At 44.5% G+C, this 16533-nt stretch overlaps 1 protein-coding gene across 2 annotated transcripts; it reads left to right on the top strand.

Moving 5' to 3' along the window:
* The first annotated feature begins 2995 nt into the window (after window positions 1-2995).
* LOC128105470 (Fc receptor-like protein 2) lies at window positions 2996-15784 on the top strand. 2 transcript variants are annotated; one of them, XM_052730653.1, is made up of 8 exons: window positions 2996-3127; window positions 5494-5514; window positions 8093-8359; window positions 8579-8860; window positions 10586-10873; window positions 11264-11542; window positions 14026-14346; window positions 15421-15784. In XM_052730653.1, the coding sequence occupies exons 1-8, from the start codon at window positions 3097-3099 to the stop codon at window positions 15438-15440; spliced, it is 1509 nt and encodes a 502-aa protein (XP_052586613.1). In that variant the 5' UTR covers window positions 2996-3096; the 3' UTR covers window positions 15441-15784. The 2 variants fall into 2 exon arrangements, with proteins under 2 accessions (XP_052586613.1, XP_052586611.1); XM_052730651.1 differs by having other exon boundaries at window positions 15418-15784.
* Window positions 15785-16533: the final 749 nt, after the last annotated feature.

Genomic DNA, 16533 nt, shown 5'->3' with positions numbered 1-16533 from the left:
CCAGAGCCTGGCATGTGAGTCTCACTTTGGGTTCCGAGTCTTCTCTTAAAAAGTTGGTCACTTTCTTTACTTTGAAAATCTCTTCATGGCCTCCAAACTCACAGAAATGGAGCTTGAAGCTAACAGAGCCTTATTTCTTAATTCTTAAAGCCCTAAACTTAGACCCCATTATAGAACCCAGTCAGATCCTAATGGCAGAGGTCATGGCAAGTTATTGCATCTAATTAGCAATACACATTACCGTGCTTCCTGGAACATACGTGTGGGGGGAGGGGTCTGGGGGGTCTGGGGGTGTGTGGTGTGTACATGTATTTGTAAGTCAAAACTTTACATCAGATTTCTTTCTTACTCTCCACATGATGATGATGATGATGTCGACAGGATCTCACTGAAACTGGAGCTTATTGATGGATTAGCCTAGCAGACAGCAAGCTTTCAAGACCCAGCACTGGGATTACAGGCCCACACTGACACACCCAGCATTTTAAGTGGGTGCTAGAGTTCTGAACTCAGATCCTCATGCTTGTGAGACAAACACTTTACCTTCCTATCTCCTGAGCCCATTTCCGGGAATCTCAATGTTTGTGTCTGCCCATAGTCCTGCCAAACATGGGAGAGAGAAGCTTCTGGTGTGCCTGAGCTGATCTTGTTTTAGTTTTATTTTGTGAGTCTAGATTGGCTGACTGGAGTATTACCTTGGGACTGTTGTAGAATTGATTGATCTTCAAATCCTGAGTTTTATCAGAGAGAGAGAAAAAGGGAAGGGGAGAGGAAAGAATGAGGAATGGAGGGAGAGGGAGAAGGAGACAGAGACAGAGACAAAGAGAGACAGAGACAGAGAGCAGGGTAGGTTTTTCCAGGTGGGAATAACTTTCTGATATATTTTCATTTTTCCTCTCTGGTAGCAGAAAGATTTACAGATGTCAATTTAGAGTCTTGGGTATCTCCATTCTTCGGAGTACTCCTTGGACACCCACTATTTCTAAATAACTTGATAACTCTATGTGCCATCTATTTCCAGAGTTGAATCAGGGCACTTATGCTTGTACATGTTTTTTGGGATAGCTTTAGTCCTAGAGAAAGACAGGAGTTGCTACTGGTACAAGCATGTGTTGGAGCAGGGATCCTTTTGCGTCTATGACTAACCCTGTGTCTCTGTACATGCACCCAAGCCAACGGCCAGGCCTAATATAGGGCCAAAAGTTGCTCACTTTGTATCACCTACTGTCCAGGTTGTCACATATTCCAGGCTTGACTTCACAGCCTATGCTAGACTCAGGGCAACAGTTCTCAACCTGTGGGTCATGATCCCTTTGGGATTCAAATAACCCTTTCACAGAGGTTGCTTATGACAATGGAAAAACACAGATACTTACATTACAATTGATAACAACGCAAAATTAGTTATGAAGTAGCAATAATTGAAGGCCACCACAACACAAGGAACTGTATTTATGGGTCTCAGCATTAGGAAGGTTGAGAACAACTGCTTTAGGGAAACCACTCCATTGCACTCTTTGAAAATCTTTCTATGAGTGTCCATGACTTAGCTTTGGTAGGGTGCAGGGTACCAGCATAAGAGATGAACCATTGGAGGCTGAACACATAGAAATCTGTCTCCTAGAATGTTCTAGAGCAACTATTTCTTTTCCAACCATAGGTCCTGTTGGTCTGAGAGGGGGATTATTTTACATTAATTGGATCTTCTCCCTGAAGCTGTAAATGTCAAGCAACACACAGAAAAGTACCATTACTTTAATGATTCTCCCCATTCTCCCAGCAGTCTTCTCCAGACTGAGACAATGAAGCAATACATGTGAGTTTCATTAGAGTTGTAAGGAGAGTTGTAGGATGTACCACTGGGGAAATGCAAAATCCCTCCAACCACCCATGCACTTGTGTGCATATCTGGTGTCTTGGTTAGAGTTTCTGATGCTGTGATAAAACTCCATGATCAAAAGCAACCTGGGAAAGAAAGAGTTTATTTCAGCATACAGTTCCAGGTAACAGTCCATCCTGAAGGAAAGTCACAACAGGAACCTGGAGGCAGGAACTGAAGCAGAAGCCATGGAGGAATACTACTCAATGGCTTGTTCCTGTGGCTTACTCAGTCTGTTTTCTTATATAATGCAGGACTACCTGCCCAGTGGTAACTCTCCCAGTGATCTCAGCCCACCCATATTAATCATTAGTCATGAAAACAGACTACTGACTAGCCTGCAGGCCACTCTATGGAAGCATTTTCTCAGTCAAGAGTTCCTCTCCCCAGACGACAGTAGTTTGTGTCAGTTGACATGAAACCAACCATCACAGCTAGTTACACAACCCCCCTCCACCTCACCACCCCACCCCACCCCTGCACACACACCTATGTCCTTCCATGTTATTTGGAGTGTAAGAAGAATCTTTCCTGTGTGAGCCAAGGCCCTTCAGACCGCTCTAGTACAGTTCAGAGATAAAGCCTCCAGTAGCCATGCTGTGTCTATCCTCCTTCTTAATTCCTATCTGGATCTGGCTAAAAGATCTCCTGAACAGAAGTGATGAGCAGGCATTAGTCTTTCTGGGTCTTTAGAGTATGCATACCGCCCCACAATAACAGGTAAAACTTGCCATCCTGTCTTCCAGCTTCTACTGCCTAGTCTGGTTGAACCTTTGCAGAGGAGTCAATCCCGGGCTGGCAATGATGTCACTTATTAGGAACTGCTTCTTGATGAAGCAGGAACAAGCCATTAAAGTAGTAAAGGAGATTCATTTTTGAAAACTACCTCAAACCTGATTTCAATCTCAGTGGCGGCAGAACTCAGTCTTCTCTGTAAAGTCAAATACAATGAAAAGCCATGTGTAAAGGGGAGGCATCCTACACATTAAGAATCATTTTGCACTAGTGCACACATATCTAAGCAATTTGACAAAGAGGAAGGACATTTGCTTTTGCAGCACCCATTGGGTTGGGGTATAGACAGACAGTTTTGCCACTTCCTTTTTTCCCCCTATTTCAGCAAGATCCCTGCAGAACCAGTGCTCTATCCTAGATCCACAGTCCATCTGCTCTAAGGACTTAGCTGCACCTGTCATAAAGGACTTGCCTCTAGCCTCATGCTGCTGTGGTCACTGCTTCTGGTTCTTGGTAAGTAGGATGCTGAAAAAGACCTGGGGTGGTGCCAGGGTATAACTACCTCTGCTTGGGTACCCCTAGACACTCTTCCTGAGCATATGTCTCTCTGCCGGGTTGTGGAGAGCTGGGGTATCTGCTTCTGATCTAGTACTGGCAGGGATATTGCAAATGGGAACTGAGCAAAGCAGGGTTCTCAGAAAATGGAAAAGATTCACGTGTGTGTGTGTGTGTGTGTGTGTGTGTGTGTGTGTGTGTGTCCTTCCTTACTAAAAGCAAGTGATTTGTCTCTATTATTTCTGTTTGATCTCTAGGAAAACAGTAAATTTTCATTCATACAGCTTCCAAGGAGTTTTCCCTTAGAGTGAATGTCATGCACAGCCTACATTAATTTCACAACCCAAGGCTCAGACTCTACTTCAAGAGTCACCATTTTTGGCCCAACTCTGACCTCCATAGACTGAGACATTGCATAGACTTCAAGTCTCGCTAGCCATAGTGGATATCATAGGTTGTTCCTATCAATAAGACTCTCTTACACAGCCCCACTCACAGTAGTAGGTCTAGAATGTAGACAGAAGGATAACTGATGTCTATTAAACATGAGCAGACCTTGTGTTTCTTTGTGGCCCTCCATGGCATTTAGGATGCCCCTATGTAGGTGATTTCTCTTAAGCAAAATAATCTGGACAGCTTAAATGTTGAGCCTCCAAATTGGCTATCCAATACCAACTGGTCAGCCTTGAAATCATATACATACATGTAACATTATATGGACTGAGCAGGTTGTCTTATATGCTTATATGTAGGTGTATACACACACACACACACACACACACACACACACACACACACACACACACACACCAATTAGAAGTCATAAATTTGAAAAAGAGCAGGGAACACCTAGAGCAGTTGGGAGAAGGAAAGGAAAGGGAGAAAAAGATATAATTATGTTTGAATTTCAAAAAATAAAAATATGTAAATAAAGAAGGTGGAAGAAGAGATAAGAAATGAAGTGCTTGAAAACTTACCTGCAAATGGATAGAACTAGAAAATATCATCCTGAGTGAGGTAACCCAGACTCAGAAGGACAAACATGGTATGTACTCACTCATAAGTGGATACTAGAAGTAAAGCAAAGGATAACCAGACAATAACCCACAACTCCAGAGAAGCTAGGTAACAAGGAAGACCCAAAGAGGGATGCATGGATCGCCCCAGGGAAGGGGAAATAGATGAGACCTCCATGAGTGAACTGGGGGTTAAGAGTGGGCAATGGAGGGTAGGGGATGGGGGATGAGAACATAAGGGAATGATATGGTCGAGCTGGAACAGGGATGGAGTGGGAAAGCAATAAAAGAGATACTATGATAGAGGGAGGTATCATGGGGATAGAGAGAAACGTGGTGCTAGGGAAGTTGCCAAGAATCCCAAAGAATGACCCCAGCTTTAACTACTAGAAATAGTAGAGAGGGTGCCTGAACTGAACTGGCTTGTCCCAGTGATCAGATTGGTAAATACCCTAACTGTCATTACAGAGCTTTTCTCCAGTGACTGATGGAGACAGATGCAGAGATCCACAGCCAAACACCAGGCAGAGCTCCAGGAGTCCAGTCAGAGAGAGAGAGGAGGGATTCTATGAGCAAGTGCATCAGGATCATGATGGGGAAACTTGCAGAGACAACCAAACCAAACTAGTGGGAACACATGAAAGTTGTATCAATGGCTATGGAGCCTGCACCGGACTGGACTAGGCCCTCTGCATGGCGAGACAGTTGTGTAGCTTAATTTGCTTGGGGGCCCCCCTGGCAGTAGATCAGATTCCATTCCTTGTACATGAGGGAGTTTTGTGGAGCCGACTACCTATGATGGGACACTCCCTGCAGCCTTGAGGCAGGGGGAAGGGCTTGGTCTTGACTCTACTGGATGTGTCTCCCCATGGTTGGCCTTGCCTTCTTGTGGGTTGGAATTGGGGGGTGGGTTGGGGAAGGAGGCTGGGGGTGGGAGGAGGGAAGAGGGGGATCTTTGATTGGTGTGGAAAATGATTTAAAATTTTTTTCTTAATAAAAAAAAAAAGAAAGAAAATTTGCCTACAAAACCCAAACTTCTGGGAATGGCCAAGGACTGCTCATAACATGCTAGGAATAATGAAAATGAATCTTGGGTTCTATAGGAGTGTCATTTGTGAGTGGGAGAAGGAAGGATGAAAGAAAGATGGAGAGAAAAGACGGAGGGAATGAAGGAGGGAAGATGGAAGGGGGGAGGAAGAAACAAGAAGAAAAGGAGGGGAAGTGCTTGGGAACCCTGGGAGGGCTACAGCCTTTACAAAGTGTGAAGACCTCGGTCCTGTGTAATCTCTCTACTCTGTTCCCTCACAGCTCCTGTGGGAGTCCACTCCGGTAAGTAGCTCTCTCTTTATTCCTCTATCTCTCTGGCACCTCACTCTCTTGGGCATGGGAGGTTCTGCCTGGTGAAGCCTCTTAGCAGGAGGTTGCAGGGATCTGAGGCAGGGCTGGGGTGAAGAGAGGAAGGATCCAGCACCTCCCTCTCCTCCCCCTTGATCAGCTGTGCCAGGGTGCACCAGGCTGCACCACCTCTGGTTGCCAGCTGGTGCTGGATGGGAAGAAGACAGTGTCCTGGCCCTCTCAAGACCATGAATTAGTTCCCATTTGCTGCTGAACCCTCCGACAGGAAAGGGAGTAACTGTGAAGAAAAAGCCCTCTGGGTAGCCATTGTGGGGGAACACCCTCATCCTTACCAGAAGGAGTGACTGAAAGTATATTCATAGCAGAGAGGAGCAAGAGGCTGAGGAGGCGCTCTGCAGAAGGCATGAACACCCTCAGGTCTCTACTGGGATGGAAACAATCCAATGACTAACGCGCTTCTCCTTTTTTTTAATTGGAATTTTAATATAATGAAATAAAGAAAACACTTAGTTTCACAGTAGCCTGGGAAATTAGACTTTCTTCTTTGGCTAAGCCTTTCAGAACACATTCTTTCTACAATGTGCTGAGGAGATAATGCTTATGTACCTAGGTTTGTAATTGTGAACAAGAAAGTTTCTAAATTAGTTAATGGAAGGGCTCTAGTGTAAACTCATGGGATGCAGTGAACTCTCAGAATTAAATTAGTTTGTGCATAACTGTAGTTAATTCGAGGAAATATAGCTCTAAGGAAAAACTCAGAAATCAAGACCACTAACCTAAGTGTCTTGCAGTGAAATCCTTATTTCAGTCTCAGGGAAAACTGTTACAATCTTTCTCTGCTTCCTATCACTTGGAATCACTTTCAATTTGGTCTCATAAATCTTATGTCACAAACACTTCTTTAATCAAACTTATTGTATTTCTACAATATTCAGAGGAAAATATTGTCCAGCCTCACCATGTAGGAAAAAGAATATTGGCCTGAAACAGTTCTTTCTTTATCAACCTTTGTACCCGGCCATCTACCTCTCTTTCCCTTATGTTCCAAAGCTGGTAAAAGCTACACAAAAGTTATCTTGAGTTTGTTTGGCCACTTGGCCCTATTGGAACCTTCTGGATGAGCATTTCCAACATATTATTTAGATATAGAGACGTGCACAAGGAAAAATGCATCCATAAGCAGAGCATTTTGAAGGGTGAGAAGGTCAACTGGGGGTTTAGTTCAGTGCTAGAGTACTGGGCTGGTTAGAATGTGCAAGGTCCTGAGTTTGATCCCCAGAATCTCTCCAAAAAGTGAAGGGTGTGGAGGAAGGGAAGGAAGGAAGCAGGGGATGAAAGGAATGAGGGAGGAAGGAAGGGAGGTAAGGAAGAAGAGAAGGGAGGGATGGAGGAAGAATTACTATTAAAGATTATCATCTTTATGATATGTGCTTTAGGAATATATGCTGTAGTGTGACATATGCTTGAGGAAGTTCTCAGTGTTTTTCATCTACATTCTTATAGGTCTCACTCTAGGGACTATGAACCTAGCTTTTTTCTCCTTAGATGGTCCCGGGAGTCAGAAGAACCAGCTGGGCAGGTGTCTAAAGGTCGCTTTTGTACTTATTTCCCCCAGCACTCTTACCTCACACTGGTCAGTGTCCTGTGATGAAGGGTCCAATGTTCAGGGCCCATTCTTTTGAGTTTTCTCCTCCCACTGTGAGCAAATCCAAAAACACCACGCTATCCATCAATCCCTGAGGATCACTGTCCTATGAGGAAACGATGGCTCCACTTCTTCTTTATGGGGGTCCTACAGGGCCAAGCATGACCATGATTTGCAGACGCCTCTGAAAGAGTTTCTAGGAGATGCCAGAGACTTGGAGACGTAGATTCCGGAGCTTGAGTCGTTAGTTCCATCTCAGGAGAATGACATGCAATGGAAGGAGTTGACCATGCTACTAAACAGGGATTCTAAATAGGAGACACGCAGAAGGGTTAATCATGGCTGCCATGGGGACCTGAGGCCGTGTCAATAGGTGTGAGGACACACAGTTGGAGTTTCTAGTGGAGGGGAAAGTGGTGCTGAGGCTTGGGCCAGGGTCTTGTACATGCTAGGCAAGGGACTCCATCACTAAGCAATCTGTCCCCAGTCATAGTTGCTGTTTATTGTGAGATCGAGTCTTACTAAATCATCCAAGCTCACCCTAAACTTAATCTGTAGCTTTGAATCTGTGGCCTACCTGCCTCAACTTCATGAACAGCATTCATTCCAGACTGGTGCTATCTCACTTAGCTAATGTACTCATTTTAAATTCATATTTAGTCCAGCTGTTGGGAGCTGGGAAAAACAGTATAAAAATCTATTAACATACATCCAAAAGACACGTTGGGGGAAAAAATATCACTCAGTGAAGTAGGGTCCACTCTGCTTAGCCAGAAAGTGAACAGGGCCAGCAGGTCCCCAGGCACTGTGGGTCCTCAGCTTCTAGACACATGTAGAGCCTCTCCCTTCCCAGGAGCATCCAGGCAGGGTCAGTGTTGATACTTTGTCTCTTTGCTTCCTTTGCAGACTGGCTGAGCATCAGCATGCCACACCGTGCTTATGAAGGAGACCGGGTAGATATAAGGTGCACGGGAGAAAATAATGGTGACATAAAGAGACTAAAGTACTTCAAGGATGGATCTCGTATAGCTACTTACAGCAGTGCTTCAAGCTACACCATTTCGAATGCAAGATTCAGTGACAGTGGCTCCTATTTCTGTAATGCAGATAGGAAATTTTTCCTATTTATAGACACGACGGAAGAAACAAGATCTAAGTGGCTTAATGTCCAAGGTAGGAGATCATTCCTCAAGTGGATGTGTCTAGGGAGGAGAGTGCCTGTGTAGGAGACCAGGGTACTGGGCATATGACAGTAACCAGGAATGGATAAATGGTGATGGGCTGTCTGTCCTGGAGTATGGATATGTGTGTCTTGCTCATTAGGCATTTCTGGAGGACTGTGCAGTCTGCTACTAACAAGTGGTCTCTTTGGATTCACTCTTCCCCCTCCAGAGCTGTTTCCAGCACCTGGGCTCACAGCCAGCCCCCTGCAGCCCATAGAGGGGAGTTCAGTGACTCTGTCCTGCAACACCTGGCTTCCTTCAGACAGGGCAACGACCCAGTTACGCTATTCCTTCTTCAAAGATGGACACACTTTGCAGTCGGAATGGACCTCACCAAAGTTTACGATCTCAGCAATACGGAAAGAAGACTCAGGAAATTATTGGTGTGAGGCGATGACAGCATCTCACAGTGTCTTGAAGCAGAGTCACCGGTCCTATATAGATGTGGAGAGTGAGCATCAATGGGTTGGGCCCATGGGGCTAAGTCAGGCAGAGAGAACAGAGGCACCAGCCAGAATGCAGGCGCCTCCTTATCCCTGAGGGTAGAAGCTACCATGGCTCACTGGGGCACTTGAACAATAATTTTCCAAAGACTTTGCCCTCCCTTCAGAAAAGCAACAATGGTAACTTTATTCAGTAAACTAAGAGGTCAATGAAGTATAGACTCTGTCTCTAAGGAGAGACCCCCAGTTAGGAGATGGTACAAAGAAGGCACAAATAATATTTGAAATGACAATAACAGCCTATCCCTTATAAAAAGAATTACTATATTCCAGATCTGAACTAAAGCTGTTGTATTATGAAATATTATTTTAAGGTGTGTTACATTGGTTGATACTGTGTAACAGTTGTTGAACGATGCAAAGATGTGTTGCATTCTTTTATGTTGCATTTGTTTAACTCTGTGAAGCTGTGTTACTGTGCCTGTCTAAAACACCTGATTGATCTAATAAAGAGCTGAACAGCCAATAGCAAGGCAGGAAAAAGGATAGGTGGGGCTAGGGGGGAAAGAAGATACATAGGAGGAGAAATCTGGGACGAGAAATATCAAAGAGCAAGAGAGCAAGAAGAGAAAGAGGCAAGATCCCAGCCACCCAACCACACAGCCACACAGCCACACAGCCACACAGCCAGCCACGGAGTAAGAGTGAAAGTAAGATATACAGAAGTAAGAAAAGGAAAAAGCCCAGAGGCAAAAGGTAGATGGGTTAATTTAGTTAAGGAAAGCTAACTAGAAATAAGCCAAGCCAAGGCCTGGCATTTATAAATAATAAGAAGCCTCTGTGTGTATTGATTTGGGAGCTGGGTGGCAAGACCCCCACAGAGCAAAGAGTAAGGAGTGAAAAACAGCCAACTCCACGGCTGTGATGTTCTAGACCCTCTCTGACTTTCACAAACAGCGGCAGAAGGCAGCAAGATTCGCCACATGCAAGATGCTGCTCAGAGCAGTTGAACATTTTGTCCTCACAGTGACCTGGGAAAGAGTTTTATGAGTAGTGCCTGTAAAGTGGGTACTGTGACCCTCCCCACTTTACAGACCAAGAAACTCAAAGCAAAGAGCTGTTCAGAAAATGCATAAGGAAACCCAGCACACAGACCTGGGATTTAAATTTGAAGTACTCTGCAGCACTTCCTATCCAGCCAGAGACTGGCAGCATCACCTTTTAACACTGCTGAACAGTGCTGGTGTGAGCGAGACTGCTTTAGGTAGGCAGCTCAGCTAATCCCATGAGAACTCTGTGAGCTTACTATGATTATCCAAATGCTATTGAGAAAAATTGGGGGTTAGAAATATAGACTTACACAGATTCTGCAGCTATTAAATGGCAGCTTCATTTATTTTTACTCAGGTCAGAAAAATTCCTTGTTCATGAGATTCTAGCCTCTTTCTCCTACTGCCTCAGGTTCACAAGGAAGTCAAGAGAGGCACAACACTGTGAGATGTGGTCACCAGAGTGGGTGGGGAAAAGGCAGGAACTGCAGGATAGGATTGTTATTGAGCATCAGATTGGAGAGTGATCCTGTGCAATGCCCCTCAGTATGCGCCATTCCCAGGCAAGCAGGGTGGACTCTCAATTCCAAATATCCACCTGCCATAATTCCCAGCAGGTGATACTGGACCCATCCCATCCTGAATTTCCCCACCCAGTCTTTAACAATTGTCTTCTGTTCACAGGGATCCCTGTGTCTCAAGTCTCCATAGAGATCCAGTCTCCAGGAGACTGGGGAATTGAAGGGCAGACGCTGGTCCTTGTCTGTTCTGTGGCTAAAGGCACAGGGCTCATCATGTACTCCTGGCACAGAGAGGATACAAAGGAAAGTGTGGGGAGGAAAAGCCAGCATTCCCAGAGAGCAGAGCTGGAGATTGCTCCTGTCAAGGAAAGCCATGCTGGGGGATACTACTGCACTGCTGGCAACAGCTATGGCCTTGTCCAGAGTGCAGTGGTGAACATCACAGTGAAAGGTAAGCAGCATTCCCAATCGGGAGCCCGCAACTCCCAGCTGGCGATGTTGGAAGATGGGACAAAGTACACAAGGCAGGAAGAGGCTGGGAAGGGGTCTGAACACTGCAGGCTTTTTGTTTTGATGGATGTAAAAGTGTCAGCAGTGGCAGAGGAGCTGAAAGAGGGCACAGAGATGGAACTGGAGGCAGATTGTGGGGTGTAATCAGAGTCGTGCTCTCCTGAATTCTTCATCAATGCTTAACAGCTTTGTTGGACCCTTCCCTGGAGGGTTCGATCAAGCAGTGAGATGTGGGGAAAGGACACAGGGGCTGGAGTAGAAGAACTTGAGTGACAGTGAGGTAGGCTGTCAGTCATACCACTCCCCCTGACGCTCTACTGTGCTCTGTCAGTTCCGGTGTTGGACCCTGTCCTCTCCATCAGTGTTCCTGGGGTGCTGCCCTTTATTGGGGATGTGGTGGAGCTTCAGTGTGAAGACAAGAGAGCATCTCCTCCTGTTCTGTACTGGTTTTACTATGAAAATATCACTCTGGGCAACACCTCAGCACCTTCTGGAGGAAAAGCATCCTTTAAGCTCACTCTGACTGCAGGGCATTCTGGGAACTACTCCTGTGAGGCTGACAATGGCTGGGGGATGAAGCGCAGTGAGGTGGTCCCACTCAACGTCACAGGTAGGACGATGTAATGTCTCATTCTAGAATGCAACTTACATTATGCCAAGCCATGGCATTCTTCCTTTTCCTTGTGCTCTCCCATCCCTTGGGGCATCGGGGCTCCACCGGGGGACCTTGTGACTTCCAGCTGTGCTTTCCCGTCTTGACAAAAGCCTCTCAGCTCACTGCTTGTCCTCGCTGTCTGCTCTTCACTGAATCACATGTGTGTAAAATCAGGGGTGGGGCCAGTGTAAGGGGTGGGCTAGGGGAAGCGTGGAGAGCGAAGGTAGATGTCCACAAGAAAAAGGGGGATGCCCTTGCATCCTCGAGCTCAGAGGGGCTCACTTACAGTGGCTACAAGCTCCTGCTAGCCCCTGTAGTTAAGAACCCACAAACAAAACAGATTCCTGCATTAAATTTTTTACTCAGAGAGTATCATTTCATTTTCATAGCAACATAATTATTACAGGAACAAAGGAATAGAGTTTAAATTGAGCAGCTTGTCAAGGTTAGCTCTCAGGAGTGCCATGAGCGATACAAAGAAGAAACTGAAGCCAGAGTCCAGAAGCTTTGTAAGACTTCGGTTCTGTGTGACGAGGTCTGACGGCTGTGTGATCTTTTTTTTTCTTCTTCTTTTTTAATCCACTTTTGGAGACAATTTTACTCTTGAATTTTCTAATATGGAACACTACTGAGTTTCCCTTCTATGCCCTTCTTAGCTATCATAGGCAGTAGCTTTATACGACTTGCTAATATTTTATTTCAAATATTTGCATCTGTTTATTTATTGAGTGCTAGGTATCAAACTCTGGACTTCAGGCATGCTAGGCATATGATTTGCCCCTTGCATCCTATTAGTACATGAGGTTTGTGTTTTTGTTTGCTAGGGATGCGTTAGCTTTATAAGAATGATTCCAGGGAGGTTCAACAAACTCTGTGTTCAGGAATTTATAACATTTAAATTATCTACTACTTTGCAACTAGCCAAAGATTCTGAGCCCAGTAGACTGTTACCTCTACTGTCAAATCTTTTTGTTGTTGTTAATTAGCCTTTTGAAGCTTTTTTTATTATTTTAAAACACTGTTTTGTTACAGGGCTATTATTATAGAGCTGGGGATGACTGACAGGGTAAGTTCCCTTACTGCACATGTATGAGGACCTGTGTTTGGGTCCTCACTGCTTCCCTGGGCATGGCTGTTTCAGGGAATGGATACAGGATGAGCCTAGCTAGGGGTTTGCCGGCTACTGGACTAGCTGAAAAATGCTGAGGTGGGGGTCCTGTGGAAGACTCTGTTTCCAGAGAAGAATGCAGGGAGCTTTAGTGGAAGCCACGAGGCATCCTCCTCTGGCTCCTCGTGCACATGTACACTGTACACACATATGCTACATTCAGCTCCTCACACAACAGTTTATGTGCTTTGCCCCCCAAAGATGAGCTAAATAGGAAAGTCTAGATTTTCAAATTTATCATAGACTCTTGAGCACCATATCTGGTGTTTAGTTTCTAGTGTGTGACTATGTTCTCTCCTCATTTTTAATGTGCCTGAATGGCCGCCTTTTCTCACCACATTTACCGGAGGCCTTTCTATTGTATTGCTCTTTTTTAAAATTCAGGTTTCCTTTTAAATTTTCACTTTTCAAGTCAATATCATCTTATTATTCCAAAGTATTTTTCTAATTCATTTACTTCTTTTTCAGCTTTTTGTTTTCTAACAAGTTTATTTAAAACTATGTTTTCCTCCAAATAGCACTTTTATCTCATTTTAAAATGTTTGATGTATGATGTCTTCATTTGCTTATTGTCTACAATATGTGTAATATAGACTCTCAATTATTTTATAAAAAATTATAATTTCTTATAAATATGTTAATCCTTTATTATTAGATTCTTAGATATTCATTTGTTCTTGTATTTAGCATTTATTAAAATCCTATGTTCTTATATTTAGTATTTACTAAAATGTGGCCTGTAAAATTTTTTACCTCAGAGAAATCACTGAAATTTGGTTAATGGTCTTCCATACTGTCAGTTTATGCATATTTTCTCTGTGAAACAAAAAATTAATGTCATTTTCGTTTATTTTGGGAGTATATGAACTCTAGGGGTTCTTTCTTTAATTTAAGCTATTTTCTTCATTTAGTCTTATACTTCAGTCTGTATAGTCTTACATGCACAGCCAACTGTCTCCTTTTTATATAGTTAAGGATTCCAGCCTGGGGAATACCAGAACCTACTGCAGACAAGTCTTCCTAGCTCAATTAACCTAATCAATAGTGTCCCACAGGCATGGCCACCAGCCAACCTAATCTAGATAGTTTCTGAAAGGGGGTGCCTGAAGACTTTTCTCTTAGGTGATTCCAGATACTGTCAATCAACAATTGACATGAACTGTAACCGTACCCCTGTCCCACTCCCCCACTGCTGTAGAGACTTGTGTACATGGGAGCTGCCTTGGGGTATGTATGGTTTTTAATGTACTTTCACCCATTCTGTTTACAGAGGCCCCGCCCAAAGTGCGTCTGGTGAATGGTCCCCACCACTGTGAAGGACGTGTAGAGGTGGAACAGGAAGGTCGCTGGGGCACTGTATGCGATGACGGCTGGGACATGAAGGATGTGGCAGTGGTGTGCCGAGAGCTGGGCTGTGGAGCAGCCAAGCACACGCCTAGAGCCATGTTGTATCCACCAGTAGTTGATGAAGCTCTGCCTGTGCTCATTCAGGTGGCCCTGTGCAATGGGACAGAGAAGACCCTGGCTGAATGTGACCAGGTCGAGACCTTTGATTGTGGACATGATGAAGATTCTGGAGCTGTGTGTGAAGGTGGGTGATGACGGAGCTGACATGGGGCTGAGCCCTCCTTAGGCTGCCATCCTCTGCTTTTCTTCCTGCACCTATTCTACAGTAGAATGCACTAAGGGCAACACAGTCAGGTCACATTAAGTCGGCCCTGAGCTATAAAACAGACTGTCCTCTGCTAGTGTTATTTGTCCTCATTGGCCATCTTAAGAGACAAAACATTATTATTTTCATGGTTGTGAGTTGGAGCATAATATGAAGCATCAATTTTTACAGTTTGGGTGGTTTTAGTCAGGGAGACACTGCTCACATTATTGTAAAATCTTTTCAGCTATTCTGAGCTCTTTCCTTAGCAGCTCTATCCATCAGAATGAAGCTCTGGATTCTAATGGTTGAGTACCAGCTGATGGGTCGTTTTGGAAAGACATTGGTGGCCCAGAAAGTCAGGTCAAGGAATCAGGCCATAACAGGCATAGATTCCAGAAGGTCAGAGCAAAATGAAATCTGAGGATTGCTGCAAATTTCCACATCTCCATAGAGCCTGTGACTAGAGAGGCAGCCAGGGACAATGTCCTCCCCAGCCTCAGCCCACTGAGTGCTAGAGTGGCCTTTTGTGAAAAGAGAATTCCTTAGAACTCCTGAGCCATGTCCATTGCAAGGCACTTGTAAAGGCGGTAGCTTGTTCAAGGTAATGGAATCAGGACTAGGCTCTCTAGAGCCCATGGGATCTGGAGTCTACTGTACAGAGCCTTTGAGGCCGGCCTCCCCCCAGGTACCAGCCCCAGAAGTAACAGACTTCTCTATGGCTCATTATCATCTTTCAGAAAAGTGTGCTGTCTAGTCCAAGGTCTTCACAGAGTCGACATAAAAACGGGATTTCACACATTCCTGAGGCTCTTTGGTGAAAGTCCATGTGTAGGAAGGATCCCCAGGGGCTGATTGGGATGGTTGAGACAGGAGGTGGGTTGGCTTCTGTGGTTCAGGCTGGCTTCTGGTCTCATTCTGCATCACACATATCCTTAGAAAATCTGGTGAATGTGTCTACACAGTCTTTGCCAGGCTGCTGCATCCTGACCTCTCATTCCCTCTACACAGCAGTCTTGCCGAGCACTTCCTGAAGATTGAATGACCAGACACCATCAGACCTCCTATTTTCTGCATTTGGGCCTCACCGACTTAATAGTTCCCACTGGACTTCAAGACTTCATCTGTGAATCATCCTTCAACAGGATGCAAAACAATTCTGCTCTGAGCTTGGGTTCTAATAGCAGTAAAGAAGGCCCAAGTCCCCTATTCCCTGGAAGCCAAGCTTGGAAAAACTGTTCCCTTTCCAGTTCCTTCTAGCTATCGCCTAGGAGGGATGAAGAGGTAGACCCAAGTGAGAATCACGTGTGCCTGGGCCTTTCATCTGCTAGATTGTGGTCAAAGAAATTACATACAATAAAAGAAACTGAGTGCTTTATTTCATTTCTTCATTTTGGAAGAAACTAGCTTTTAAAAAGAATCTTTATAAACCATTTTTTAAGTTATAGGTGTAAACAAAAATTTTAAAAAGTGATATTTAGAAAAGAAAATAAAAATTAGACAAAAGTCACATTGCCAGAAGCAACTGATACTTACCAAAAGGGATTATGAATAATAATATGTACAGACAGATGAATTAATAGTTAAAATGGTTGTTCTACAAATTGTACATTATTTTAGTGTTTTATTAAAGGCTAGAAAATGGTGGCACTCACATCTTTAATCCTCGCATTCCAGAGGCAGAAATCCCTCTAGATCTCGGTGAGTTCAAGGCCACATTGGAAACAGCCAGGCATGGTGACACACGTCTTTAATCCCAAGAAGTGAGCCTTTAATACCAGGGAGTGATGGCTGAAAGCAGAAAGATATATAAGGCGTGAGGACTAGAAATTAGAAACATTTGGCTGGTTAAGCTTTTAGGCTTTTGAGCAGCAGTTCAGCTGAGATCCATTCTGATGAGGACTCAGAAGCTTCCAATCTGAGGAATCAGAATCAGCTGAGGAACTGGCAAGGTGAGGTGGCTGTGGCTTGTTCTTTTTCTCTGATCTTCCAGAGTTCACCCCAATAACTGGCCTCAAAGGTGAGGTGGCTGTGGCTTGTTCTGTTTCTCTGATCTTCCAGAGTTCACCCCAATAACTGGCCTCAGGTTTGATTTTATTAATAAGACCTTCTAAGATTCCTGCTACA

The sequence above is a fragment of the Peromyscus californicus genome, unplaced genomic scaffold (genome assembly GCF_007827085.1).
Source record: "Peromyscus californicus insignis strain IS unplaced genomic scaffold, ASM782708v3 Scaffold_9__1_contigs__length_137607984, whole genome shotgun sequence".
In the NCBI taxonomy this organism is placed as follows: Eukaryota; Metazoa; Chordata; class Mammalia; order Rodentia; family Cricetidae; genus Peromyscus; species Peromyscus californicus.
The sequence above is the reverse complement of the archived record's forward strand: the minus strand, read 5'-3'. Positions and strand labels throughout refer to the sequence as shown.

Bases quoted from the DNA above. Each gene is read 5' to 3' on its own strand.
- LOC128105470 (XM_052730651.1), top strand. From the start codon at position 3,097: ATGCTGCTGTGGTCACTGCTTCTGGTTCTTG. The intron at 8,861-10,585 runs GTGAGCATCAAT...TTCTGTTCACAG, and splicing joins GTCCTATATAGATGTGGAGA to GGATCCCTGTGTCTCAAGTC. The intron at 10,874-11,263 runs GTAAGCAGCATT...GTGCTCTGTCAG, and splicing joins GGTGAACATCACAGTGAAAG to TTCCGGTGTTGGACCCTGTC.